Source organism: Mobula birostris, chromosome 10 (genome assembly GCF_030028105.1).
Source record: "Mobula birostris isolate sMobBir1 chromosome 10, sMobBir1.hap1, whole genome shotgun sequence".
NCBI classification, from domain to species: domain Eukaryota; kingdom Metazoa; phylum Chordata; class Chondrichthyes; order Myliobatiformes; family Myliobatidae; genus Mobula; species Mobula birostris.
In genome coordinates, this window is record NC_092379.1 from 3,722,043 (window position 1) to 3,748,947 (window position 26,905).

The window sequence follows — 26,905 nt, forward strand, 5'->3', positions numbered from 1 at the left end:
CCGAGGTCTCAGAGAGAATCTACTCTAATGGGTGACAAGAACTAACAGAGCGTTTCAATGGAGCTTATTTTTGGGAATATGGAATGGAACTTGTTTTTTTCAAACTGGATTTTTTTTAAAGCACCCTTCCCTCCTTAGTGGAGGTCAAAGTTTTTGCCAACATGTAGTTTCATCCCAAGTTACCATAAATGTTGCACCCTGTGAATTTCTCGTATATGCTCCCAGCATGGATTCTCACCAGCAGCTCCTAATACAGTGCAGATTGGGCACTTCTGTCTCTTCGAGCCACGCTGCCCTAGCCACCCCTGACAACCCTGATTAACCCTAGCCTAATCACGAGACAAGTTATAATGACAGTTAACCTACCTGGTAGGTCTTTGAACAGTGGGAGGAAACTGGAGCACCTGGAGAAAACCCACATTCCACAGGGGCAACACACGGAGACTCCTTACAGAATGGTGCCGGAATTGAACTCTGAACTCCAAGATGCGCTGAGCTGTAGTAGCATGGTGCTAACCGCTATGCTGCTGTATACTACTCTGCCCCATGGGTTTCCTGTGTGCCCTTCTTATGTCAGTCCTTCCGTCACACACAAGATGAAGTAAATTGGTGCATTTTCTTTCAGGCCATAAGACATAGGAGGGAAGGGTTAGATTAATCACAGAGTAGACTAAAGGTGTGCCTGCAATCTGCTATTCTATATTTTCTAACAACCTCTGCTACAAATATTCCCAATGACTTGACCTCCACTGCCATCTGTCTGAATGGATTCCACAAATTTCACCACCCTGTAGCTAAAGAAATTCCTCCTCATCTCTGTTCCAAATGGACATCCTTTTGCTTTCTTCTCCCTCTCTCCCTCTCCTTCTCCCTCTCTCCTCTTCCCTCTCCCCTCTTCCCTCTCCCTCTCACCCTTTCTCCATATCTGCCTTTTTCCTGTGACTTTTCACTCACTTACGGTGTTCACTTTCTTTTTGTCTCCCTTCTCTCCCTACATTATTATTTTCTCCATCTCTGCTTTCGTCATCTTGCTTTCTGATACTTTTTCTGTTTAACCGCCCATCCAGTTTACTTCTAGCAGCTAATCAGACGTCCTCTCAGCAACACATTTATGTGCTCTCTTCCCAGGGAGCAGTATCGCAGCAATGTGGATTCACTGCGGGAGCTGGCTGCCATTCTGCCCTTGCCTGTACAGAAACAGGAGAAGCATCTCACAAAGGTACGAGAACCTTCCACCAACATGCTCCTCAGATTCCTCTCCTTCAACCCTTTGCCTCCCAGCTCTTTATTCTGACCTATGACCCCTTCTTTTCCAGTCCCAGTGGAAGGTCTGACCCGAAATGTCAACGGTTTGCCTCCTTCTGTAGGTGCGGCCTGACCCACTGAGTTCTTCCAGCATCTTGTGTGTGTTGTTGCAAGCAGAAACTAACCTCCTCCCTCATCCTAATAAACTAAATTGGTAAATCGCTTATTATTGTCACATTTTTCCCATTGAGGTTGGTGAGACTGGAGGTCAAAGGTTAAGGATGAAAGTTGAAATATTTAAGGGGAACCTGAAGGGGAATGCCTTCACTCAGTGGGCCAGTGAGAGTGTGGGGCAAGCTGCTGGAGGTGGGTGAAGGTTTAATTTCAGCAATTCAGAGAAATTTAGATAAGTACGAGGATGGGAGGGGTATGGAGGGCATTGTTCCAGGTGCAGTTCGATGGAATCAGGCAGATGAATGGTTCAGCGTGGACTAGATGGGCAAAGGGCCTGTTTCTGTGCTGTAGGGCTCTGACTTAATATATCACAGTACAGTGAAAAACTCTTCTTTCAAATCTCCCACTTTCAAATCTCTTACTAACTCTTCCTTCAGTTAGTCCTGACGAAGGGTCTCAGCCTGAAACGTTGACTGTACCACTTCCTAGAGATGCTGCCTGGCCTGCTGCGTTCACTAGCAACTTTGATGTGTGTTGCTTGAATTTCCAGCATCTGCAGAATTCCTGTTGTTTACAGTGAAAAACTTGTCTTGCATATCATCCATACAGATCAATTTATTATGACAGTGCATTGAGTTGTTACAAGCTACAAACAATAACAGAATGCAGAATAAAATGTATGTTTTAAAGGTATAGAATTTAGATTTGGAAGAATAGAGCAATTATAGTAGAAGAAACTGGCAGATCTGCAAAGGACAGCTTGCAATGAGTTGCCACACTCTGGTGCCAATCTTCCCATCTTCTGCATAAGCTGTTCAGGGTTTTTTTTCTCCATAATATGCATTCCCTCAGCTGAGCTAAGATTGAAAATTACTTTCAGTTCTCTGTAATTTACCATGGAAGAAATGTGTGGACAAGTACAAAACAGAATTCAATGAGCTCATTACTGTTGACATAAAGTGAAGTTACTTGGAAGTAGAATGAAGCTCAGGTATGCACTGTGTCGGAACTGCTCAGTTCCGGGCACCATACCCCTAGAAGGAAATGCTAGCTTTGAAACAGATGCAGATTTACCAGAATTATAACAGTTAATGTCTTATGAGAATACGTTGAACAAGCTCAGGCTTTGGAATAAAGAAGAATGAGAGGTGACATGATAGCAGTGCACAAGATGAGGCATAGATTGAGTGGACAGCCAGGGACTTTTACTCAGGGTGGAAATGGCTAATATGAGGAGGCGTAACTTTAAGCATCACACATCAAAGTTGCTGGTGAACGCAGCGGGCCAGGCAGCATCTCTAGGAAGAGGTACAGTCGATGTTTCAGGCCTAGACCCTTCGCCAGGACTAACTGAAGGAAGAGTAGTAAGAGATTTGAAAGTGGGAGGGGGAGGGGGAGATCCGAAATGATAGGAGAAGACAGGAGGGGGAGGGATGGAGCCAAGAGCTGGACAGGTGATTGGCAAAAGGGATACGAGAGGATCATTGGACAGGAGGCCCAGGGAGAAGGAAAAAGGGGAGGGAGGGAAAGACCCAGAGGATGGGCAAGGGGTATAGTGAGAGGGACAGACGGAGAAAAAGGAGAGAGAGAAAAAGAATGTGTGTATATAAATAACGGATGGGGTATGAGGGGAAGGTGGGGCATTAGCGGAAGTTTGAGAAGTCACTGTTCATGCCATCAGGTTGGAGGCTGATGGCATAACTTTAAGTTATTTGGAGGAAAGTATAGGGGGGTATGTCAGAGGTAGGTTTTTTGTGCAGGGAGTGATGGGTATGTTGAACACCCTGCCAGGGATGGTGATAGAGGCAAATGCATAAGGGACATTTGAGAAACTCTTAAATATTAATATGAATGATAAAAATAGAGGAGTATATAGGAGGAAAGGGTTAGATTGATCTTAGAGTAGATTAAAAGGTCAGTATGACATCATGGGCTGAAGGGCCTGAGTGTTAGTTAATAATGTTAGTCCTATGCCACTAGCTGCTCTCACATGGGAGGAGTTCACATACTGTACAAGCAGGGTTATTAATAAAGTTCAGTTGAGTATCCTGCATGCTGGCCTCCTGGTGTGCTCTGCACTCTCCCTCAGCGTTGAACTCAACACTGTGCTGTAATGTTCTCAAAGGGCTAAATAATGTGAATAGGTTGCATATCTACGCTTGGATTCCATGAGCACAAAAGATGAAGGTTGATATAATCAGCATGCTTGAGATGACTAAAACAAGTTATAAATTAGATATGAGCTAAACTATCTTCTGGAAGAGGGAACCAAAAGCTTTGAATTAGAGCCAGGCCATTCGGGGATGATTCAAAAAAACAGAATGCCAAAAGAACTCTTCGGGTCAAGCCACATCTTTTGGCAAAAGTTGTAAATCAACATTTCTGACCCTGTTGCCTCCACGGATGCTGCCTGTCATGCTGAGTACTTCTAGCAATCAGTTTCTTTTTTGTTGCAGACTCCCAATACCTGCACTTGCCTTCACCTCTGTTCAAGAATGATGTTAGGAGGCACTTAATCACACTCGTTTCTCCTCAGCCCACCATTCCTCCACTACCTCTAACAACCCCTCGACCTCCTCAGGAAGCTAAAGAAATTTGTCTGTCCCTGTTGATTCTTACCAGTTTTTATCGATGCCCCATAGAAAGCATTCTGTCTGGCTTGGTATGGCATCTGCTGTGAATGTGACCAGAGGAGAGAGTTTCTTTCACGGAAGCCTGCCTCCCCTCTATGGACTCTGTCTACACTTACCACTGCCAGAGTAATGCAGCCAGTGTAATCAAAGACCCTATGCACCCTGGACATCCTCTCTTCTTTCCCCTCCCAAAGGGCAAAAGATTCAAAGTTCAAAGTACATTTAATATCAGAGTATACAACCTGAAATTCATTCACTTCACGGACATCCACAAATACAAAGGAAGTCCATAGAACGACAGAAACATTGAAGCCCCAAAGACCCCTTTTCCTCCCTTCGTTCAAGCGGCAGCAAAAGGCATTGAGACCCCCATCTCAGCGGAAGCACTGACCCTACCCCCAACCCACCCCCTCCCACCCTCACCCGTCCCTACCATGTGAGCAGCAGCAGAAGCACAAATGAGTCCATTGATCCGGAGTTCACAAACCAGCACTTCGGTATCCCAGACAGACTCTCTCTTTCTCCAACAAGGGAGAGAGAGGTCGCTTCTGCAACAACGAGAGTGGACACCAGCAACTTGCTGTTCTGATGTTACAAGATACAAGAGCCTGAAAGCATGCCCCACCAGGCTCAAGGATGGCTTCCATTCCATTTTTATCAGATTATTGAACGACGAGATGGACCCTTGTCCTCAGGATCTACCTCAGTATGGTCTTTCATTTTATCGATTACCTGCACTGCGCTCTTTCAGTAGCTTTTACACTTTGTTCTGTATTGTAATTTTTTAATTTACTTACTGCCCGTGGTGGCGCTGGTGTTTAGGACAGCGATGAAGGTCCTCCATCTTTGTCTGTCCATACTGCTGCGCAAAGATAAAGAAGGATTCTTCATTGCTGTTTTTTTGTTTGACCAGTCAAGGTTGTCAGACCTGAGCTGAACCCCCAAACCTGAAGGACTGATGGACCACTCTTAGTCTGAGTGTTCCTCATTGAGTTGAAACGAGAATGTTTAATGGTCTGACCATTTTCTATGAATGTTCATTGTTATAAAATGGTATCATTTGGCTCATTGTACGTGTGCTGAGTATCATCTGGAGTTACACTCAGTGGCCACTTTATTAGGTATACCAAATGCAAATACAAATATTTAATCAATCATGTCAGCAACTCAATGCATAAAACCACACGGACGTAGTCAAGGGATTCATTTGTTGTTCAGACCAAGCATTGGAATGGGGAAGAAATGTGATTTAAGTGACTTCGACTGTGGAATGAGATTGTTGGTGCCAGACAGGGTGGTTTATGTATCTCAGACAGTGCTGATTTCCTGGGATTTTCACACCCAACAGTGTCTAGAGTTTACACAGTATGGTGTGAACTCCAATGAGTTGCAGTTCTGTGGGTGAAAACACTTTGTTAATGACCACCTGATACAGGGGTGGAATTAGGCCATTTGGCCCATTGAGTCTGCTCTGCCATTTCATCATGACTGATCCATTTTCCCTCTCAGCCCCAGTCTTCTGCCTTCTCCCTGTATCCCTATATGCCCTGACTAAGCAAGAATCTATCAACCTCCGCCTTAAGTATACCCAATGACTTGGCCTCCACGGGCACCTGTGGCAACGAATTCCAGAGATTCATCACTCTTAATGAGAGAGGTCAGAGGAGGATGACCAGAGTGATTCAAGCTAACAGGAAGATGACGGTAACTTAAGTAACCATGAGTTACAACAGTGATGTGCGGAATAACATCTCTGAATGAACCATGAAGTGGATGGGCTACAGCAGCAGAAGACCTCAAACATGCACTCAATGTCCACTTTATTAGGTACAAGACATACAGAATAAAGTGGTCATACCAAAAATGGAGAATTGTGTCTGCAGGAAGGGTACTGATAAAATGTAGAATTTAGGGGATACCCAGCAAAAATAACCACTTTGGGATCTCACTCATACCATTTCAGCCTAATTTCGCTGTTCAATCAAAACTAACACAATACTGTTCCACAAACTTCTTACCCATCAGTAAGCAAAGAATGAAAGCACATTCAGCAATTAGCACATGCATATTCTTTATAATTTTCTTAACAAGTACATAAACATAGTATTTCTGTACATTGTGTGCCTTGTACTGAGATCACATGTACAGACATTATTACTCATTTAATGGCTGTGAATCTGCAATGCGACTAGCCACGTCAGCAGTCCCAGTAAACCACAAGTAGTTAGAGGATAATGCTTAGATGGCATTAGTTAGACGCAATCTTTTAATCTTTGTGTCCTCTTAGAGTTATAGATTCATACAGCACATTAACAGGCCCTTCAGTCTAACATCTATCATGATTGTGTTGCCCATCTTCCTGTGTTTACCCATTGCCTTCTAATCTTTGTCCATCCATGGACTTTGCTAGATGGCCTTTGAATGTTGCTAATGTTCAAAGTTCAAAGCAAATTTATTATCAAGGTACATAAATGCCACCGTGTACAACCCTGAGATTCATCTTCTTGTGGGCATACTCAATAAATCTATAGAATACTAACCATAACAGAATTAATGAAGGACTCTCCAACTTGGCATTCAACCAGAGTGCAGAAGACAACAAACTGTGCAAATACAAAAAGAAGAAATAATAATACTGATACATAGAATTATAGAGAAGTACAGCACAGAAACAGGCCCATCTAGTCCATGCCAAAACCATGTAAGCTGCCTACACCCATTGACCTGCACTGGAACCATAACCCTCCATACCCCTACCATCCATATACCTATCCAAACTTCTCTTAAATCTTGAAATTGAACTCGTGTGCACCACTTATGCTGGCAGCTCGTTCCACACTCTCGCAGCCCTCTGAGTGAAGAAGTTTCCCCTGATGTTTCCCTTAAACTTAATAAGAAATACATATTGTGTTGGCGCGTGGCCAAGTGGTTAAGGCGTTCGTCTAGTGATCTGAAGGTCGCTAGTTCGAGCCTGGCTGAGGCAGCATATTGTGTCCTTGAGCAAGGCACTTGACTACACATTGCTCTGCAACGACACCGGTGCCAAGCTGAGTGGGTCCTAATGCCCTTCCCTTGGACAACATCGGTGGCATGGAGAGGGGAGATTTGCAGCATGGGCAACTGCTGGTCTTCCATACAACCTTGCCCAGGCCTGCACCTTGGAAACAATCTGAGGCGCAAATCCATTGTCTCATGAGACTAACGGATGCCTATATATATTGTACGTGAGGTGAAGAGTCCTTGAAAGTGAGTCCATTGATTATGGGGACATTTCAATGATGGGGCAAGTGAGGTTGAGTGAAGTTATCACCTTTGGTTCAAGAGCCTGATGGTTGAGGGGTAGTAACTGTTCCTGAATCTAGTGGCGTAGGTCCTGAGGCTCTAGTATCTTCTTCCTGATGGCAACAGCGACAGGAGAGTATGTCCTGTGTGGTGGGAGTTCCTGATGATGGATGCTGCTTTCCTGTGACAGTTTTCATGTAGACGTGCTCAATGGTGGGGAGGGCTTTACCCCTGATGGACGGGGCTGTATCCACTACTTTTTGTAGGGTTTTCCATTCAAAGGCATTGGTGTTTCCATATCAGGCTGTAATGCAGCCAGATGATATACTCTCAACTACACTAACATAGAGGTTTGTCAAAGTCTTAGATGTCAATCCAGATCTCTGCTCACCTCAATCACTATTTCTGGCAGTTCGTTCCAAATACACACCATCCTCTATGTGAAGAAGCTGCTCCTGATATCTGTCTCTCTTGAATTTTTCACCACCCCAGTCTCAAACTATGCCCTCTTTCTTTTAGCAACCTCTCCCTGCAAAAAAAACGCTATGTGCTTTCATCCTATCTACACTTCTCATGATCTTGTATACTTCTATCAGGTCACCTCTCAATCTCCTACATTCCAGGGATTAAGATCCTAGGCTACGCAACCCCTCCATGTAATTCAGGCACCCCCCCCCCCCCGCCCAGGTCCAGGCAATATCCTGGTAAGTCTTTTCTACAGTTTTTATTCCTTAGTAACATCTTTCCTATTGCAGGACAACCAAAATTGTGCACATTCTCCAAGTGCTGCCTCACTTACCTTTGATGTAACTGCAGCGTATGCAGTGCCCTGACTGATGAAGACCAGCATGTCAGACCCAGATGTCATTACCTTGTCTATCTGTGATGCTGCTTTTAGCGAACTATGCACTTGCGCTCCTAGGCACGCTGCTCCATAACACTTCCCAGGGGCCCAACCGTTCACTGTACAGGTCCTACTGCAGCGTAATATCTCGCATTTATTTTGATTGAAATCTGGTTGTTAATCATCGGCCCACATGCCTAACTTATCAGGATTGGTCGGGATCGACCGTAGATGTTGTGTCCCAGCTGTCTACATGATTCACAAGCCGACACGTAAACCGGGCCAGCACAATATGGAGAACTGGCTCCCCTCTCCACGCAGCTGATAAATTCAAAGGAACAGCAGATACCAATACATTTTGCCACCAGTGGCATTGCAGGCGTCACCAGTCAACATTGAACTTAACGAGAGACTCCAGCTTCATATTTTCCTCAGGGTTTTCTCCTGAAAGCTTCCTCATGAGTGGGTATAGCTATGCTTGAAGCAACTGATTGCCAGTGTCATACAACATGGGAGATAATGAATGAACATAGGCAATTTGATTGAGATTGGTGTACTACTTTGATGCTGAGTTGCAATTCACTCAGTGATAACACTAAGAAATGTCATCAAATGTTATGCTGCTTTTCTGGGCAGTGGAATGTTAAGAAAAACATTTGCTCTACATCTCCTGGGAGACCTCAGCAAGTCAGACAGCAGCTATGGAGGGAAACAACAGTTGACGTTTTGGACCGAGACCCTTCATCAAGACTAGAAAGGAAGGGGGAAGAAGCCAGAATAAGAAGGTCAGGAGAGGAGGACAAGCTGGTGGGTGACCAGGTGAGGGGAATGGTGAGTATGTTTTGGGGAGGGGGGGCTGGTCAGAAACTGGGAGGTGATAGGTGGAAGAGGTTAAGGGCTGAAGAAGAAGTATGAAAGAAGAGAAGAGGAACAATGGGAAGAAGGAGGGAATGACAGGCAGGTGAGAAAGAATTGAGAGAATAACTTGAATGAGGAATGAAAAAAGAGAGAATGAGAGATGGAGAAATTACCAGATGTTGAAGACATCAGTGTTCGTGCCATCAGGTGATGCTACCTAACCTGCTGAGTTCCTTCAGCATTTTGTGTGTGTGTGTGTGTGTGTGTGTGTGTGTGTGTGTGTGTGTGTGTGTGTGTGTGTGTGTGTGTGTGTGTGTGTGTGTGTGTGTTGCTCAACATTTCCAGCATCTGCAGAACCTCTTGTTCTGGCTGTGTTATGACTGAGTTAGAATGACGGTTAAAAGCAAAATAGGACTGAGTTTAGACTTGTCAAAATTCCACCCTGTTGCCAAATATGAGGATGCAAAGATATTACCACACTTTCTTATGACTTCTTTGTTTCTGCTTATTTGCCCACAGCTGATCAGATTAAACATAAATAGGAACTTAATGAATTTGTCTTTAGTTAGGAAATAGATGGACGTCCTGTTGTCGGTTTCCGTTTGTATTGGGCTGATCTCCACCCAAATTGTGTCTTCCCCCTTTATCAAATGTTGTGCTTAATCAGTGTTTCCAGTTCTAACTTCTGTCTTACTGCTACCTTGGTTACTTATTTATCTAAAGTGACTGTATTTAGCTTTTAAATACACTCATGCCCACTTTATTAGGTGCAGGAGGTACCTTTAAAAATAAATGATAAAATTAACCAATGGGGTTTGGACTGGAGTGCAGATCACTGGAGTGATCAAGATAATGATTTCCACGATGGATGCCTGTAATGGACTCCCAGGTTTGGTAGTGGAAACGGACACAATAGTGGAGTTTAAGAGACATTTGGAAAGACACAGGAACATGCAGGGAGTGGAAGAACATTGAAGTGTTTGCAAGCGGATTGATTTGCCATCAGGGTAGGCACAGATATTGTGACCCAAAGGGGCTGTTCATGCGCTCTATGTTATCTATGACACTAAAGAATTGCTAAGTGCTGATAAAGACATTTGGGGGGCCAGCCTACATACCCTGGGATATAGACTATAAAAGCATTGAGCTACTGGTACAATATTAGTTGGACTACAGCTGAATACTGTGTATGTACACCCAGTAGCCACTTTATTAGTGTATGTTTGTGATCTTCTGCTGATGTAGCCCATCCACTTCAAAGTTCGATGTGTTGTGCATTCAGAGATACTCTTCTGCATGCAACTGTTGTAACGCGTGACTATTCGAGTTGCTGTTGCCTTCCTGTCAGCTTGAACCAGTCTGGCCATTCCTCTCTGACCTCTCTCACTAACAAGACATTTTTTTCTCTCAGAACCTCCACTGGGTGTTTCATTAACGAGCAGGTGTACCTAATAGAGTGGCCACTGAGCTTACATGAAGTCACCACTTCCCTTCCACTAGTTGTCTCCTCTCTTGTCTAAAGGTCGTGGCTTCAAGTTCCATGCTGAGAAATTGGCAGTCGGCCCACATAACTGAGTGCTCAAAAAGTTGGAGGTGCTAGGAAGTCCTACCTTTCAAACAAGACGTTAAGCGAAACTCTGTCTCTTTATTGATATTCTCATGATGTGAGGGCATTTCATCCGCAGAGTCATAGAGTTGTGCAACACAGAAGCAGGTCTGTTGACCCACTATGCCCACCCATTGTGTCTTTATCTACACCACTCCTATTTACCCTCATTAGGTCCAAGGCCTTCTGTGCCTGTCGAATTGTTTCTCAAGTGTTGTAAGAGTAATTGTTGTCACCAACTCTTCAGGGTGCCCATTCCACCTCCAGCCACCTCTGTGTGTAAAAACATCTCCTCAGATCACTTCTGAACCTCCTACCTTTCTCCTTAAACCTTCTTACCTTAGAACAAGTATTTTAATATTCAAAGCAACACACACAAGATGCTGGGGGAACTCTGCAGGTCAGGCAGCACCTATGGAGGGGAATAAACAGTCACCGTTTCGGGCCGAGACCCTTCTTCAAGACTGAGAAGGAAGGGGGAAGATGCTGGAATAAAAAGGTGGGGGGAGGAAGGGAGGGAGGCTAACTGGAAGATGGTGGGTGGAGGCAGGTGAGTGGGAATGGTCAAGGGCTGGAGAAGAAGGAATCTGATAGGAGAGGAGAGTGGACCATAGGAGAAAATGGAGGAGGAGGGGACCCAGGGGCAAGGAATAGTCAGGTGAGAAGGGGTAAGTGTTCAGAGTGAGGAATAGAGGAGGCGAGGGGTGAATCTGTTTATCAGAAGGAGAAATCGATGTTCATGCCATCAGGTTGGAGGCTACTCAGATGTCATATAAGGTGTTGCTCCTCCACCTGAAGGTGACCCCATCTTGGCACAAGATCACTATTAGGTCACTGTTGAGTTACCTGCACTCCAGGGGAAACAAACCCAATTTATTCACTTTTCAACAAAATGTGAATTCAGATTCAGAGTTATTTATCATGTGTACATCGAAACATAGAGTGAAATGCATCATTTGCATTAACAATCAACACACCTGAGGATGTGCTAGGGGCAGTCCGCAAGTGTTGCCACACATTCGGACACCAAAGTAGTGTGCACTCAATCTTCAGCAGAACAACACAAGCAACAACAAACCCCTTTCCCATCTCCCCCCTTTTACACACACACACACACACACACACACACACACACACACACACACACACACACACACACACACACACACACACACACACACACACACACACACACACACACATCCAGGGCAGCCCACCTCTGGGTCTCCTGTCATTGGTCAGGTAGCAAGTTAAGTACAGAACCGACAGATAGGCTTCACAAGAATGTTGAAGTGTTACTTAACGATGCTGAGTCCAATCATGAGCCCCATCCAGAATGACCAGACTTGATGGGCTCCTATGTGTTATGGTCTTGTGGGCTATGCTGCACTGATTGAGACTTGCAGAATCTCCCGCTGCAAGCAGCCGTCAACCAATTGTATACTTCATTGCAGTGTCTTCAGAGGTGGGGTTGTCAACGCATACTCAAGCTACAGGCCCATCTCCTCGTCCACTCTTATGGCCATCGAAATGACAGCCACTTGCCGAGGGTGGGGTGGGGATGGGAGTATAGATTCATTAGCCATAAATTATTGCTGTTTGTGGACCATTCAGCCAGAGACTCATTCCACCAAGATGCAGCACAGAGCGTCATAGGAAGTCATTCCTGCCTGTGGCCATCAAACTTTACAACTCCTCCCTTGGAAGGTCAGACACCCTGCGCCAATAGGCTGATCCTGGACTTATTTCCTGGCATAATTTACATATTACTATTTAACTATTTATGGTTCTATTACTACTTATTATTTATGGTGCAACTGTAATGAAAACCAATTTCCCCCGGGATCAATAAAGTATGGCTATGACTATGACTACTATTTAGCCGGCGTGTTTGACTGCTCTGTAATTGGAACTGCACTTCAGAAATACTTATTTGCCTGTGAACTGCATTTCAAAGTTCTTACAGATCCTGAAGTGTTGTCTGAAGATTCAAAATTGTCTATTGTAATTCCTCAGTACACAAGTGTAAAGGAAAACAAAATATTACTCCTGGTCCAGTGCAGTATAAAAACACAATAAGCATAAAGAACACAATAAGTGTAAATACATAAGATTATCTTACATACATATGGATTGAATGTCCATAAAGTGATGCTGGGTACAGGAGTATCTGTAGATAAGGTGGCTCTGACAAGAAATAAAGTGGTGGTGTTGGGATATGATAGTGGGTGGAGGTGTTGAATGGGTAGAAGTAAGTTCTCTTTTCTTTTACAGAAGGAGGTTCTGGACCAGGTTTTGCTGTACATCGCATTTCTTAATAGGCACATCAGCAATGTTAAGTCCCTGCTAAAGATCCATTCTGTGGAGATAGATGAAAATGGTGAGCACGCCGAATCTTAGTTGAAGAACCACCTATGCATTCTACAACCGGACCGCAAGTTACCAGAATCTAATGTGTACCTGGCATGGTGGGCTAGTGTTAGTTCCTCGTCCCAGGCTTGCGCTTGACAGCACATTGATAAGTAGGATCATAGAGCACCACGGCACAGACAAAGGTCCTTTGGCCCACCTGGGCCATGCGAAACAGTTATTCTACCTAGTGCCATCAACCCTCACCAAGACCTTCATACCTCTCCCATCCATATGTTGAAATCATATCTGCATCCACCACTTCTGCCAGTTCCATACTCTCCCACCCTCAGAATGAAGAAGTTCCCCTTACACCCCTGAATAAGGGATGTAAAATTCTGAAACTGAGAATCCCAAGGTACTTTTGGGAGTTTTGGGACTTGCTGATGCAATGTGTGATCATTATGAGTTATTTTAGTTAAGGGACAATTTATTGTTCATTCCTTGTCATCTTTAAATGCTGCTTGAAGGATATAGAAATATCTCTTGTACCAATATGTTAAAAATCCAAGTTTGGCCTCTGGGGTCTCTCCTTTCTGATGGAAGAATGAAAAATAAAATTAAAAAAACAACCAGAGCAACATAAAAAAAATGCTGGAGAAACATCTATGGAGAAGAATAAACAGTAGATTTCAGGCCAAGACCCTTCATTAGGACTCGGCCTGAAATGTCGACTTTATTTCCTTCCATCGATGCTGCCTGAGCTGCGGAGTTCCTCCAGCACTTTGTGTTACTCTGGATGTCCAGCATCTGCAAAAATAGAACATAGAACATAGAATATAGAAAAAAAATCTCTTGTGTTTATAAAAAACATACAGACGATATATTTGAATTGATAGCAAAGCCCACAATACATGGATCTCTGCAGCCCTACTCATGGACGACAATTTTGCTGATATATCTTTCAAAATATTCATAACCTTTTGGATTAATGAGCTGTGAATGGGTCAGATGAACTTTTCTCATTTCAATATATTCTTTTTAAATATTGACCATCCCTACGTAAGACCGTAAGACATAAGATATAGGAGCAGAATTAGGCTATTTGGCACATTGAGTCTGCTCCGCCATTTCATCATCTCCCTGTCAAACCTAACCTCCTGCCTTCTCTCTGTATCCCTACATGTCCTAACCAATCAAAAAATCTATTAACCTCTGCTTTAATTATCCGCAATGACTTGGCCTCCACAGCCACCTGTGGCAACAAATTCCGCAGATTCGCCGCTCTCTGGTAAGGAAATTCCCCTTCATCTCTGTCCTAAAGGGACATCCTTCTATTCTGAGGCTGTGTCCACTTGTCTTAGACTCCCCCACCATAGGAAACATCCTCTCTATTGAGGCCTTTCAACATTTGATAGGTTTCAATAAGATTCAACCCCCCCCCCCCATTCTTCTGAGTTCCAGTGAGTAACAGGCCCAGAGCCATCAAACGCTCCTCATATGATAAGCCATACCTTTATCTCTACCCTCTCCAACCTCTACAAGGGCTGATGTCTCAGGAAGTTTACAACCATCATCAGGGACTGTACCATCCAGGCTTTACCCTCTTCTCGATGCTGCCCTCGGGCAGGAGATACAGAAGCCTGAAGACCCACACCTCAGTGTTCAATAACAGTTCTTTCCCCACTGCCATCAGACATGGAAATACCCTAACATTCCCTCGTCTTATATTTGCATCTGTGTCATTATGTTTATTTTGTTACGTGTTATGTATAATTTATGTTAATTTAAGTTTATTGTAACGTCTTTCTCATGATAATGGACTGTACTCCTGCTGCAAGAAGTTAATTTTCATGGCATTCATACTCTGGATCCCATTTATAACCTTCTTCAAGAATGATCACTTATCACCTTGTCATGGTGGGGAAGCTTGTGAGTTGCTGAGATCCGAAGAGCAATGCTGTCTGGAACGTAACGCTTGGTTGACCCGTGGTCAAGGGGGGAAATTCCAGATAAAGAGCGATCCAACCAAGATCTTAGTGGTGGAGCTGGCAGAAGGTGATGACACGTAACAATGGCAGTGAGAGGCGGGAGAAAGGCTGCAGCAGTCAAGGGTCCCCAGTCGTTTGGATGCCATGCCACTGGACCCTGACCCCGATGTGTCGAGGACCGAGTGGCGGCTGTCTCCCCATGTTAAACAAGGTTGCACACTGGCATCCTCTATTAAGGGAATAACCCCTTAGGAGAGCATCATACTCGACTTGAGTGATCACACTGCTAGTACTACCCTGGGTATGTTTGCCCATGCCAATAAACGTGAACTTGAGCCTCTTACAGCCTCAGGATCTTCCAAGGTCATTTTGCTGTTTCACCTCTCCCTTGCCAACTCTGATTTGCAATATCAGTCAAAGTTGGTTAGATAGCTTTTGCACTGAATCAGCTTGTAATGTTTTTGCATGTTAAAGGTATGATGTAGAAGGAAATTATTCATATAACATTTCTTTCATTAATAGCCATGGTAATTTTTCTTTCCTAGAATGCTGCTTAAACAGAGTGGAGTCTACGAGTACAGAGGAGGCTATTCAGAGTAATACAGAAGGGATAAGCAGTCCTTCCTCACCTCCAAGCTTCAAGAAAATGAGGTTGAGGAATATCTGTCCCAAATCTAGGAAAAAGAAGTGGGTGGAAAAAACAGGTATGGAATTCTGGACATGGATTCATTTGTTATAGCAGGTGTCCCCAACCTTTTCTGTACCGCGGACCGGTTTAATATTGATAATATTCTTGCAGACCGGCCGACCGGGGGCTGGGTGGGGAGTGTTCAAGTAGGGTTAAACTCACCTCAACATGTCTTTCACAGTTAGGGTTGCCAACTTCCTCACTCCCAAATAAGGGACAAAAGTAGCAGTCAAATTCCGGGACACTTTACCCCAGGAAAGACTACCATGACCATGAAGCCTTGCGCAGGCACCTGTGTGTGCATGCATGACTGAGCATGTGATGTGCGCATGCGCATACGTGCCGATTTTTTTACCCCCACAAATCGCTTTTGCCTTCATCTTCCCGACTATACTGTACATACATTATTTCCACTTTATATAGGCTGTGTATTTATCATATCATTCCTGCTTTTACTATATGTTATTTATTTTCGGTTTTATGTGTTATTTGGTATGATTTGTTAGGTTATTTTTTGAGTCTGGGAACGCTCAAAGATTTTTCCCATATAAATTAATGGTAATTGCTTCTTCTCTTCACGCCATTTCGGCACGAAAGGTTTCATAGGAACGCTCTACCTTAGCGGGGGAAATACAGGACAAACCAATTTAGCCCAATATACGGGATGTCCCAGCAAATGCGGGACAGTTGGCAACCCTATGTTCAAGTTCAACAGTGCGTGATAGGGAATGAGGAAAGGTGCAGCTGACTTATATCATTTCCTCGCGGCCTGGTAGCATATGCTTTGCGGCCCGGTACCGGTCCGCGGCCCGGTGGTTGGAGACCACTGTGTTATAGAACATAGAATGCTACAGAACAGGAATAGGCCTTTCAGCCCACAATATTGTGCCAAACCAATTAAATTAGTCGTCATATGGTTAATTAAAATAATCTTTTTGGCCTACACAATATCCATAGCTTTTCATTTTTCTCATATTCATATGCTTATTTAAAGGTCTGTTAAAAGTCTGTAATGTTTCTGCCTCTCCCACCACTCCAGGCAATGCATTCCAGGCACTCACCACTCTCTGTGTAAAAAAATTTACCCTTCGCTTTTCCTTTGAAATTACCCCCTTCACCCTAAATGCATGCCCTCTAGTATTAGACATTTCAATTTTGGAAAAAAGATATTGTCTGCCTGCTCTATCTATGCCTCTCATAATCTTATAAACCCCCATCAGATCTCCCCTCAGCCTCCGCTGCTCCAGAGAAAACTATCTAAGTCTACCCAACCTCTTGTTGTAGTACATGCCCTCTAATCCAGACAACATCTTGGTAAACCTCTTCTGCACCGTATCCCAAGCCTCGTCATCCTTCCTATAATGGGGCAAAAAGAACTGTATGCAATACTCCAGATTCAGCTTAACTAGGGTTTAATAAAACTGCAACATCCTGACTTTTGAACCCAGTGCCTCGACTAATAAAATCAAGCTTGCTATATGGCTTCTTAACCACCCTATCAATCTGTAGCCACTTTCAGGGAGCGATGAACTCAGACCCCAAGATCCCTCTGCTCATCAATCATCAACATTGTTAAAGATCTTGCTCTTAACAGTGTACTGTCACTTCGCATTTGACTCACCAAGGTGCAGTGCTTCACATTGGCCCGGTTAACTTTATCTGCCAATTTTACGCCCATGTCTGCAACTTATCTACATCCCGTTGTATTCTTTGTCATTTTTCTATGCCATCCACACCAATGATCTTCGTATCATCTGCAAACTTACTAATACACCCATCTACATTTTTATCCAGATCATTTATATACATCACAAACACCAGCAGTCCCAGTATAGATCTCTGCAGAACACCACTAATCACAGACCTCCAGCTACAATAAGTCCCTTCGTCCACTACCCTCTTACTCCTATGGACAAGCCAGTTCTGGATCCAAATGGCCAGTTCACCATGAATCCCATGCATCTCAATCTTCCGGATGAGCCTCCCATGAGGGACCGTGTCAGGCGTCTTACTAAAATCCAAGTAAACAATGTCCTCAGCTACCTTCATCAGTCACCGTCATCATCTCTTCAAAAGAACTCTCTCGTATTAGTAAGACACACCTTGCCCCACACAAAGCTATGCTGGCTCCCTCTAATTAGGTCATGGTTGTCCAGATGCTTATAACCCCTAGCCCTAAGAATTCTCTCCAGTAACTTCCCTACCACTGATGTAAGATTCACCAGTCTATAGTTTTCAGGATTATCCTTGTTCCCTTCTTGAATAATTGAACAACATTAGCTACTCGCCAGTCCTCTGGGACCCCACCTGTGGCTAGAGAGGACATGAAGATATTAGTCAAAGCCCCAGCAATCTCATCTCTTGCCTTTCTCAATAACTCGGGGTCTATCTCATCAAGCCCTGGGGACTTATCCACCTTAATGCTCTTTAAGAGACCCATTACTACCTTCTCTACCTCGAAATGCCCTAGCATATTGATACTCTCAGCATTGATCATTCTATCCTCCAAGTCCTTCTTCTTGGTAAATACTGATGTAAAGTACTCATCTAGGACCTCACTTGCATCTTCCGCAACCACGCAAATGTTCCCCCTTTATCCTTGAGTGGTCCCACCCTCTCCTTAGTTATTGTCTTGCTCTTGATGTATGTATGGAATGTCTTAGGATTCTCTTTAATCCCATTGTCAAGGGCTTTTCATGGCCCCTCCTGACTTTCCTAATTCCCATCTTGAGTTCTTTTCTGGCTTCTTTATAATCTTCAATGGCTGGTTTGATTCTAGCTTCCTAAGCTTTACATACTCTTCCTTTTTTGCTTGACAAAATTCATCAAGTTTGTTTGCCATCCATGGTTATCCTCGTCCTTCATTCTTACTGGAACATACCTGTCCTGTATTCTGTACAGATGGTCTTAAAACCAGATGTGGACTTGCCCCAGAACAGTTGTTCTCAATTAACTCTCCTGAGTTGTTGTCTAATTTATTCTGTTCCAATTTAATATTCTCCCCCAAGGTCCATACTTATGCTTATCTATAGCTAGCTTAAAACTTAGGGGGTTGTGGTCACCATTCCCTAACTGTTCATCTACTGAAAGTTTTGTCATTTGGCCAGGCTCATTACTCAATATCTGGTCCAGTGTTGCTCCTCCCGTGTTGGACTATCTACATATTGATTTAAGAAACTGAACAAATCTGTCTCATTTAAACCTCTTGCTTTCAGAAGGTCTCAGTTCATATTAGGGAATTTGAAGTTTGTGGTCATGGCAACGACCCTATTGTTTTAATCTGCTGGCATATCTGTTCCAGATCATAAACTCTGCTTATCAATATGTCAGATGCTCCTGTTGTACCATGCAGGTTTCATTTTTTGTTCCACCCAGTAACATATCACACACTCAAAATAGACATAGGTTTATGGTATCTCTGCACTTTCTCATCAATACTCGGGAAAGTTCAAAGTAAATTTATTATCTGGGTACATATATGTCACCATATACAACCCTGAGATTCCTTGTCTTGCAAGCACACTCAGGAAATCCATAGAATAATAACCATAACAGAATCAGTGAAAGACCGCACCAACTCGGGCGTTTGTCTTGTGTGTAAAAGACAATAAACTGTGCATATTTATGTAACGCCCTGGTTAAGCTTTTGCTGCTAATGCTGTGGGGCATTTCACTTAATAGTTTTCTGTAAAAGCAGTGTGTTCTGCTGGTAGTGTTTGGATTACCGTTAAAGATGAGAGGTTGTGATGTTCAGCTTTGAAATGTCGGGTCAGCCATTCAGGATGGTGGAATTGGGAGAAGGTTCTATAGAAAGCTGGGCGAAGAGGTTTTGTGACGGACGCTAAAGGGGTCGAGGCTCTTTTTTTGGTGGGAGATGGAGAGGGAAGAAGATCAAGAGAACTGGCGGTAGGATTCAATCCAATCGGAATGCGCAATTCAATGGAACAAAGATGGAAAGTTCTTTTGGTCATCAGTGAATAGGAGTTGGCACCATGAGTACAAGGACACCTCCAGCTTTTGGAAGATTTGAGCTCTAACTTTGTGCACACTTGACTGTTTTAATTATATTGGGCCCTTCCTTCTTTAACAACTGTTTGATAAAGTTGATATTCATAAATACACCTTTCATATGACGATGAAATTCCTGAAACCTCCCCTTGCTGACTCAGAGGTAGCGGGGGGGACTTGCAGTAGACAGGCAGACTCGATGCTAGATGATGAAGGGAAGCTGGGCTCCAATGTAATTGGGGATGCAGCTGAGTGCAGTCAAGTGATGGGAAATCTGAGTCGCCGGAAAGCACGAGTAATGGACAGAGGGAGACAGGGAGATCCCAAAGAGTGCTTGAGGCGGAAGAAGCTGAAGATGGGATAAGGAAGTCTCAAAAGGGCCAGGAAACCACCCAGCTAGGCTGGCCTATAATACACGGGAACAGAGTGTTGTGCCTTCTATCCCCCTAGAGAGATATATCACTACCATTTACAAATGGATTAGAGGTCCTGACATCACAAAATTCCTTTTAAAACTGTGTTATTAATGATGGGTTAGTAAATTTCAAAGCCATGAGGATATGACTATTTTTGGTGGGCGGGAGTGTAACACTCTGGTTAAGATCTTGCTGCTAATGCTGTAGGGTATTTCATTTAACAGTTTTCTGTAGAAGCAGTGTGTTCTGCTAGTAGTGTTTGGATTACCATTAACGATAAGGGATTGTGATGTTCAGCTTTGGAATGTTGGGTTTGCCAATCAGGAAGGTGGAATTAGGAGGAGATTCTAGAGGAAGCTGTGCGAAGAGGTTTTGTGATGGACACTAAAGGGGTAAAGGCTCTTTTTCGGCGGGAGATGGAGAAAGAAGATTGAAACTGGCAGTAGGATTTGGTCCACCTGGAATGCGCGATTCGATGGAGTCAAAGATGGAAAGTTCTGTTGGTAATCGGTGAATAGGAGTTGGTGCCATGAGTAAAGGACACCTCCAGCTTTTGGAAGATTTGAGCTCCAACTCTGTGCACATTTGACTGTTTTGGTTATAATGGGCCCTTTTTTTCCCTTTCTTCTTTAACAACTATTTGAATAAGCTGATATTTATAAATACACATTTCTTATAATTGTATTCAGTGTACGATCTGTTATTTCTTCCTGAAGGGTAATTGCATGTGAGCAGCATTTACACAGTATTCGCTCAAATTGGGGTGCGGGTGGTTTCTGCTCTCCCAGTCTAGTGGGACCCGAGTCATATCAACCCTAGACAAACGGAGTTTGAGAAAAGTGGTTTTCTCACCACTGAGTCCATCGGCTTGTTAGCGAGGGGCTAACCAGCCGTGTTTCTAGAGATGCCCAGTAAAAAGAGGTTTCACTTAAAAAGAAATAATAATAAATAAATGAGCACTAAATACAGAGAACATGAGATGAAGAGCCCTTGAAAGTGAAAGTCCGTAGGTCATGGCAACATTTCAATAATGGGTGAAGTTGAGTGAAGTTATCCCCTTAGGTTCAAGGGGCTGATGGTTGGGGGATTATAACTGTTCCTGAACGTGACAGTGTGGGTCCTGAGGCTCCTGTTTCTTCTTCCTGATGGCAGCAGTGAGAAGAGAGCATGTACTGGGTGCTGGAGGTCTCTGATAATGGATGTTGTTTTCCTATGACAGCATTTTGTGTAGATGTGGTCAGTGCTGAGAAGGACTTTACCCATGATGGACTGGGTCGTAGCCACTACTTTTTGTAGGAGTTTCCGTTCAAAGGCATTGGCGTTTCCATACCAGGCTGTAATACAGGCCAGTCAATATACTGTCCACCACACATCTATAGAAATCTGTCAAAGTTTTAGATGTCATGCCAAATCTTCCCAAACTTCTAAGGAAATAGAGGCACCGCTGTGCCTTCTTGGTAATGGCACTTATGTACTGGGTCCAGGACAGATCTTCCGAAGTGATAACACCAAGGAATTTGAAATTGCTGATCCTCTCCACCTCTGGTTCTCTGATGTGCACTCTCCATAAACCTCTGGTTTCCTTCTCCTGAAATCAATAATCAGCTCCTTGGTCTTGCCTACACAGAGTGAGATGTTGTTGTTATGCACCACTCAGCCGAATTTTCAATCTCCCTTCTACATGCTGATTCATTACCACTTTTGATTCAGCCTACAACAGTGGTGTTGTAATACTTCCAGGACATATACTGCAAAGATCAGATAAAGAATAAATTTCCATCTGCACTGTGCTATCACACACTGAGAGAACACAGGTTTAGATACAGAAGAAAGCTCCTTTGCATTATTCCACCAAACACTCCCAAGGCAAGACAGTTAAGGTTACTTAAAGAATAAATCTTCATGTTCCTCTATCACCAAATATACGACAGACAAGAAAAAGACAAGATTAAAAGGAAAGGTTTAAAAGATTAGCTTTATTTGTCATATCTACCTCAGAACATACATGTGAAATACTTTGTTGGCATCAATGACCAACACAGGTCCGAGGATTATACTGGGGACTGACCACAAGTATCGCTGTGTTTCCAGCACCAACATAGCATGCCCATGATGCATTAACCCTAACTGTACATCTTTGGAATGCAGGAGGAAATCGGAGCACCCAGAGGAAACTCACGTTGTCACAGGGAGAATATACAAACTCCTCAAGGAAGTGGTGGGAATTGAACCTGGATCCGTGATCACTAGCGTTGTAAAGCAACTGCGCTAACCACTATGTTACCATATCCCTCCTATCAATGTTAACAAAATAAGCTCCCTCAATTTAACAAAATACTCCTGGGAAGTTACTGGATGGGTGGGAAACAGACCAAAGTTTTCTCCCCGTAAAACACCCCTTGGGTAGGTAGAAAGTAAAGTTTCCCTATACAATGTAAATAAAGTACCTCTCTCAGTTCACCAAATGTTGTGATCAAAAGATTAAACTGACTCCACTCGTCTCAAGGTGGCTGAATCAGAAAGTAGAACCTTATTCTTGTGCACACAAGTATCCTTGACTGGACCATTGAGAGAAACACAATACATTTGATTTCACTTTATCAGTTGTATGTCAGCTCACATCTTCCTCTTACCACAGAATGGCGACAGATGCTGAAATCACGCTGCTACCTTAACAGTGAGCCAGCCCATGAGACCTATCTGCAATCAGAGTTTCAGCATGAGGACAACCTGATGTGGCAAGGAACGTTGTTAGATACTACGTCGTCCAGCTCCTGTTCACAGGACAACACAGATGACCCCCAAGGCTGCACTTTGTACCTTACTTTGTTGGAGGTGGTGGATTCAGGAGATCTTGAAAGTTTCAGCCTCAGCAACTTGGGTAACTACTTGAAAGAGTTTTCAGCCTCAGTGGGAGAAGTTTCTGGTCACTGTTTGTAGTGACATATTGAATTCATGAAATAATCGATGTTTCAGTAATTAAATTGGAATATCCCTTCTCCTCTTCTAGTTTCTTCCCCCTTCCTTTCTGGTTCTGATGAAAGGTCCTGGTCTGGAGTGTTGAGTGTTTGTTCTCTTCCATGATGCTGCCTGACCTGCTAAGTTCCTCCAGTGTTTTCAGACTGTTGCTCATGTTGAAACATTTCTTCAAAATGCAGCAACTTTTGTTCTGTTGACAGTCTCGAAAGCTATTCTGCATACCGTGAAGTTTCATCGAGGTGATTCGCAACAGAAGAAAACAAAGGACGGAGAATGATCTGTTGCATCCACTGTGTATGATTTGGAAATGGGCCAGGAGACACGGTCTGATATCCTGAAAGGTGAAGCGGCAATGATCAAGCCAAACACTGTACATTTTAAAGAGGTTGTCAGGAGTAGTGGGGTGGAGATACATTTCTACTAAAGAAGGTGTAAGGCACTCCTTCCCTCCGCTAGCTTGCAGGGCACCCTTGGGTAAGGTGTAGCACTGGTGCATATCACAAGTCTTTGTTGTCCAGGCAGACAATCTCCAAGGAGTATTGATAGTAGCTGGATTCATCCATCTTGTAAGATCGCTGCTCAGAAGGAAGCAATGGGAAACCACTTCTGTTGAAAAATTAGCCAAGAACAATCATAGTTGTGGAAAGACCATATCGCCCACATCATACAACATGGCACATAATGAACGAACGAGTCAGGAGAGTGACCAAAGCTGTAGCAATATCTCCCAAAAGAAGCAAGATAATTCCTAAGCACAGATACTGCAAATCCAGAGGAACACTTACAAAATGCTGGAGGAACTCAGCAGGTCAGGCAGAATCTATGGAAATGAATAAACAGTCCTTATTTCGGGCTAGACCCTTCATCAGGACTGGAAAGGAAGGAGGAAGAGGGCAGAATAAGAAGGTGAGGGAAGGGAAGGAGGGCAAGCTACAAGGTGAGTGGGGAAGTGAGGGGTTGAAGTGAGAAGTTGAGAAGTGATAGGTGGAAAGGGTAAAGGGCTGAAGAAGGAGTCTGATAGGAGAGAGAGTGGAACATGGGAGAATGGGAAGGAGGAGAGGGCTCGGGAGGTGACTGGCAGGTGAGAAGAGGAGAGGTAAAAGGGAGGCTAGAATGGGGAATGGAAAAAGAGCAAAGGGGGAGGAGAAATTACTGGAAGTTAAAGAAATTGATGTTCGTGCCATCAGGCTGGAGGCTACCCAGATGGTTGTAAGGTGTTGCTCTTCCAACCTGAGAGTGTCCTTATTGTGGCAATATTGTGCCCATGCACCAAAATGTTGGAATGGGAATAGGGATTGGAATTAAAATGGTTGGCCATCGGAAAACCCTGCTTGATGCAGATGGAATGAAGGTGCTCAACAAAGCTGTCCCCCAATTTACGATGGGTCTCCTCAATGTAGAGGAGGCTGCAACAGGCACCAGATACAATAGACAACCCCAACAGATTTGCAGGTGAAGTGTTGCCTCGCCTGGAGGGACTGTTTGGGGCCCTGAACAGAGGGGAAAGAGGACTTGTATGGGCAGGTGTAGCACTTCTTCTGCTTGCAGGGTAAGTGCCAGGAGGAAGAATAATAGGGAATGACACATGGACAAGGGAATTGTAGAGAGAGGGGGGATGTTTAGTGATAGGATCCCATTGAAGATGACAGAAGTTGCACAGAATGATATGCTGGATGTGGAGGCTCATGGGGTGGGAGGTAAAGATATGAGGAACTCTATCCCTGTTAAGGCAGCGGGAAGATGGGGTGATTAATGATGTCTGGGAACGGAGGAGATGTGGGTGAGGGGCGCATCAATGGTAGAGGAAGGGAAACCCAGGTGTTTGAAGAAAGAGAACATCTCTGATGTTCTAGAGAGGAAAGCCTTATCTTGGGAACAGATGCAGCAGAGACATGTAACAAGAAGTGTGTGTGTGTGTGTGTTTGTGTAGCAAAATAATTCCTCCACGAAACCATCCTAATGTGGGTAAATATGACTAATGCAAAAATATGATCAGCACCAATATGATGGGCCAAAGGGCTCCTTTCTGGTATGTACAACTCTGATTAATTTTTGAAAACCACTGTGATTGTGGAACAAAGCCCCCCAATATTTAAAGTTTGAATCTTGTTCAATATTCCTTTAGATCAGGGTTCCCAATCTGGTGTCCATGGACCCCTCAGTTAATGGTAGAGGTCCACAGCATAAAGAAAAGTTGGGAACTCCAGGACTAGGTCCTTTATGACTTCCTTTGATACATGAAATTCTACTCTTGCTTCTTGAGCTTACAGTCATAGAGACATTGTAAACAGGTCTTTGGCCCACCAAGTCCTCATCATCCCCACTGGTCTGATGCTAATCACACTTTATTCTTCCCACATTCCTGTCAGCTTCCTCCAGATTCTACCACTCCCTGACATGCTCATGACCAATTTATCTACCAGCCTGCACGTCTTTGGGATGTGGAAGGAGACTGGAGTTCCGAGTGGAAGTCCTTGTGGGCACAGAGAGACGGTACAAACTCTACACAGCACCAGAGGTCAGGATTGAAATCTGGAGCTGTGAGGCAGTGGCTCCATTAGCTATGCCTATGTGCCATCTCCTGTTCCTTTGCATATTCTCTTCAGTAAAATATCATTATGACAACTGTTCTCATCTGCTAGTTGATGCTAATCTGAGTGGGGAAGTTCTATACTGAAGCCTTGTTGCAGGACCTGGAATCTTTAATGAATTTCAGATGCAGTGCACAAGACTGCATTGCATTGTTTGAAATGTCTTTTCAGGTGAAACTTTTATGTCAACTTTTTAATAGCAAGTGGCTGCACAGGAATACAATGGAACAAAATTTGATTCTGAGCTGCATTAAGAGGTATTGGAGAAAATGACCAAAAATTCAGTTAAATTCAGAGATCTTGAGGAGGAAAGAGAGGCAAAGAGGTGTTAGGAAGGATATTCAAAATCTTGGTGTTGCTAAACCAATGAACCATGTTTTCAAATGTTCAAATCCATTTGTTCAAACGGATACTAAAAATCATACTGAGATTAGAACATAGAACCATACAGCACTTTACAGGCCCTTCGGCCCACGATGTTGTGCCAATTCTTTAACCTACTCAAAGATCAGTTAACCCTCCCGCAAAGCCCTCCATTTTTCTTTCACCCATGTACTGATCCAAGAGTCTCTTAAATGTCCCTCATTTATCTGCTTCTACCACTTGACAGCACTTTCCACACATTCAGCACTCTCTGTGTAAAAATACCTGCCTCTCACACTCCCCCTTTCCTCCAGTCACCTTAAAGTTGTTCAGTGGTTCCATTTAATATCAGAAAACGTAGACAAAACACAACCTGAAATTCTTGCTCTCCACAGACATCTGCGAAACAGAAGAAAATCCCCAAACAATGAATGACAGGAAAAGCTTAGAACCCCAACGCTCACCCTCCCATGCGCAAGCAGCAGCAAAGCATCAACCTTTCCCCTCCTCCTCTGCCCACTTATTCCAGGAAAAACTATTAGCCTCTTCACCACCCACCATACAAGCCATAGCAAAGCCCCCGAAGAGGCCATGATTTAGACCCAATCAAAAAACACTGTTCATCTAACAGTTCAATATCCCACAGGCTCTCTCTCTCTCTCTGTCACTGAGGGAGACAGAGGTATCACTCTTGCCACAGTGATGGGGAAGACCAACAGCTCACTGTTTTGCTGTTACAGTCTACAGTGTCACTCTTATTCTGAGTTTCCTGACTTGAGAATTGGCAGCAAACTCTCTCATCGTCAAGAGAGAGGGAGAGAGTGATCACGAGCCGAGAGGCCTCTGACAGCCACACTGCTACCTCGATGCTCCGATCT

At 43.8% G+C, this 26,905-nt stretch overlaps 1 protein-coding gene and 1 long non-coding RNA gene across 2 annotated transcripts in view; one reads left to right on the top strand and one right to left on the bottom strand.

Moving 5' to 3' along the window:
* LOC140204426 (uncharacterized) overlaps window positions 1-446 on the bottom strand; it is a 30,831-nt gene extending 30,385 nt beyond the window's left edge. The window contains exon 1 of the long non-coding RNA XR_011887606.1: window positions 367-446. This is a non-coding gene — a long non-coding RNA (uncharacterized lncRNA). The remainder of the gene's footprint in view (window positions 1-366) is intronic.
* Window positions 1-26,905, top strand: part of meiosin (meiosis initiator) — a 107,727-nt gene that overhangs the window by 13,873 nt on the left and 66,949 nt on the right. The window contains exons 4-7 of the mRNA XM_072271149.1: window positions 1,129-1,219; window positions 12,917-13,022; window positions 15,528-15,686; window positions 22,733-22,975. Coding sequence (XP_072127250.1) covers window positions 1,129-1,219; window positions 12,917-13,022; window positions 15,528-15,686; window positions 22,733-22,975 — 599 coding nt within the window. The remainder of the gene's footprint in view (window positions 1-1,128; window positions 1,220-12,916; window positions 13,023-15,527; window positions 15,687-22,732; window positions 22,976-26,905) is intronic.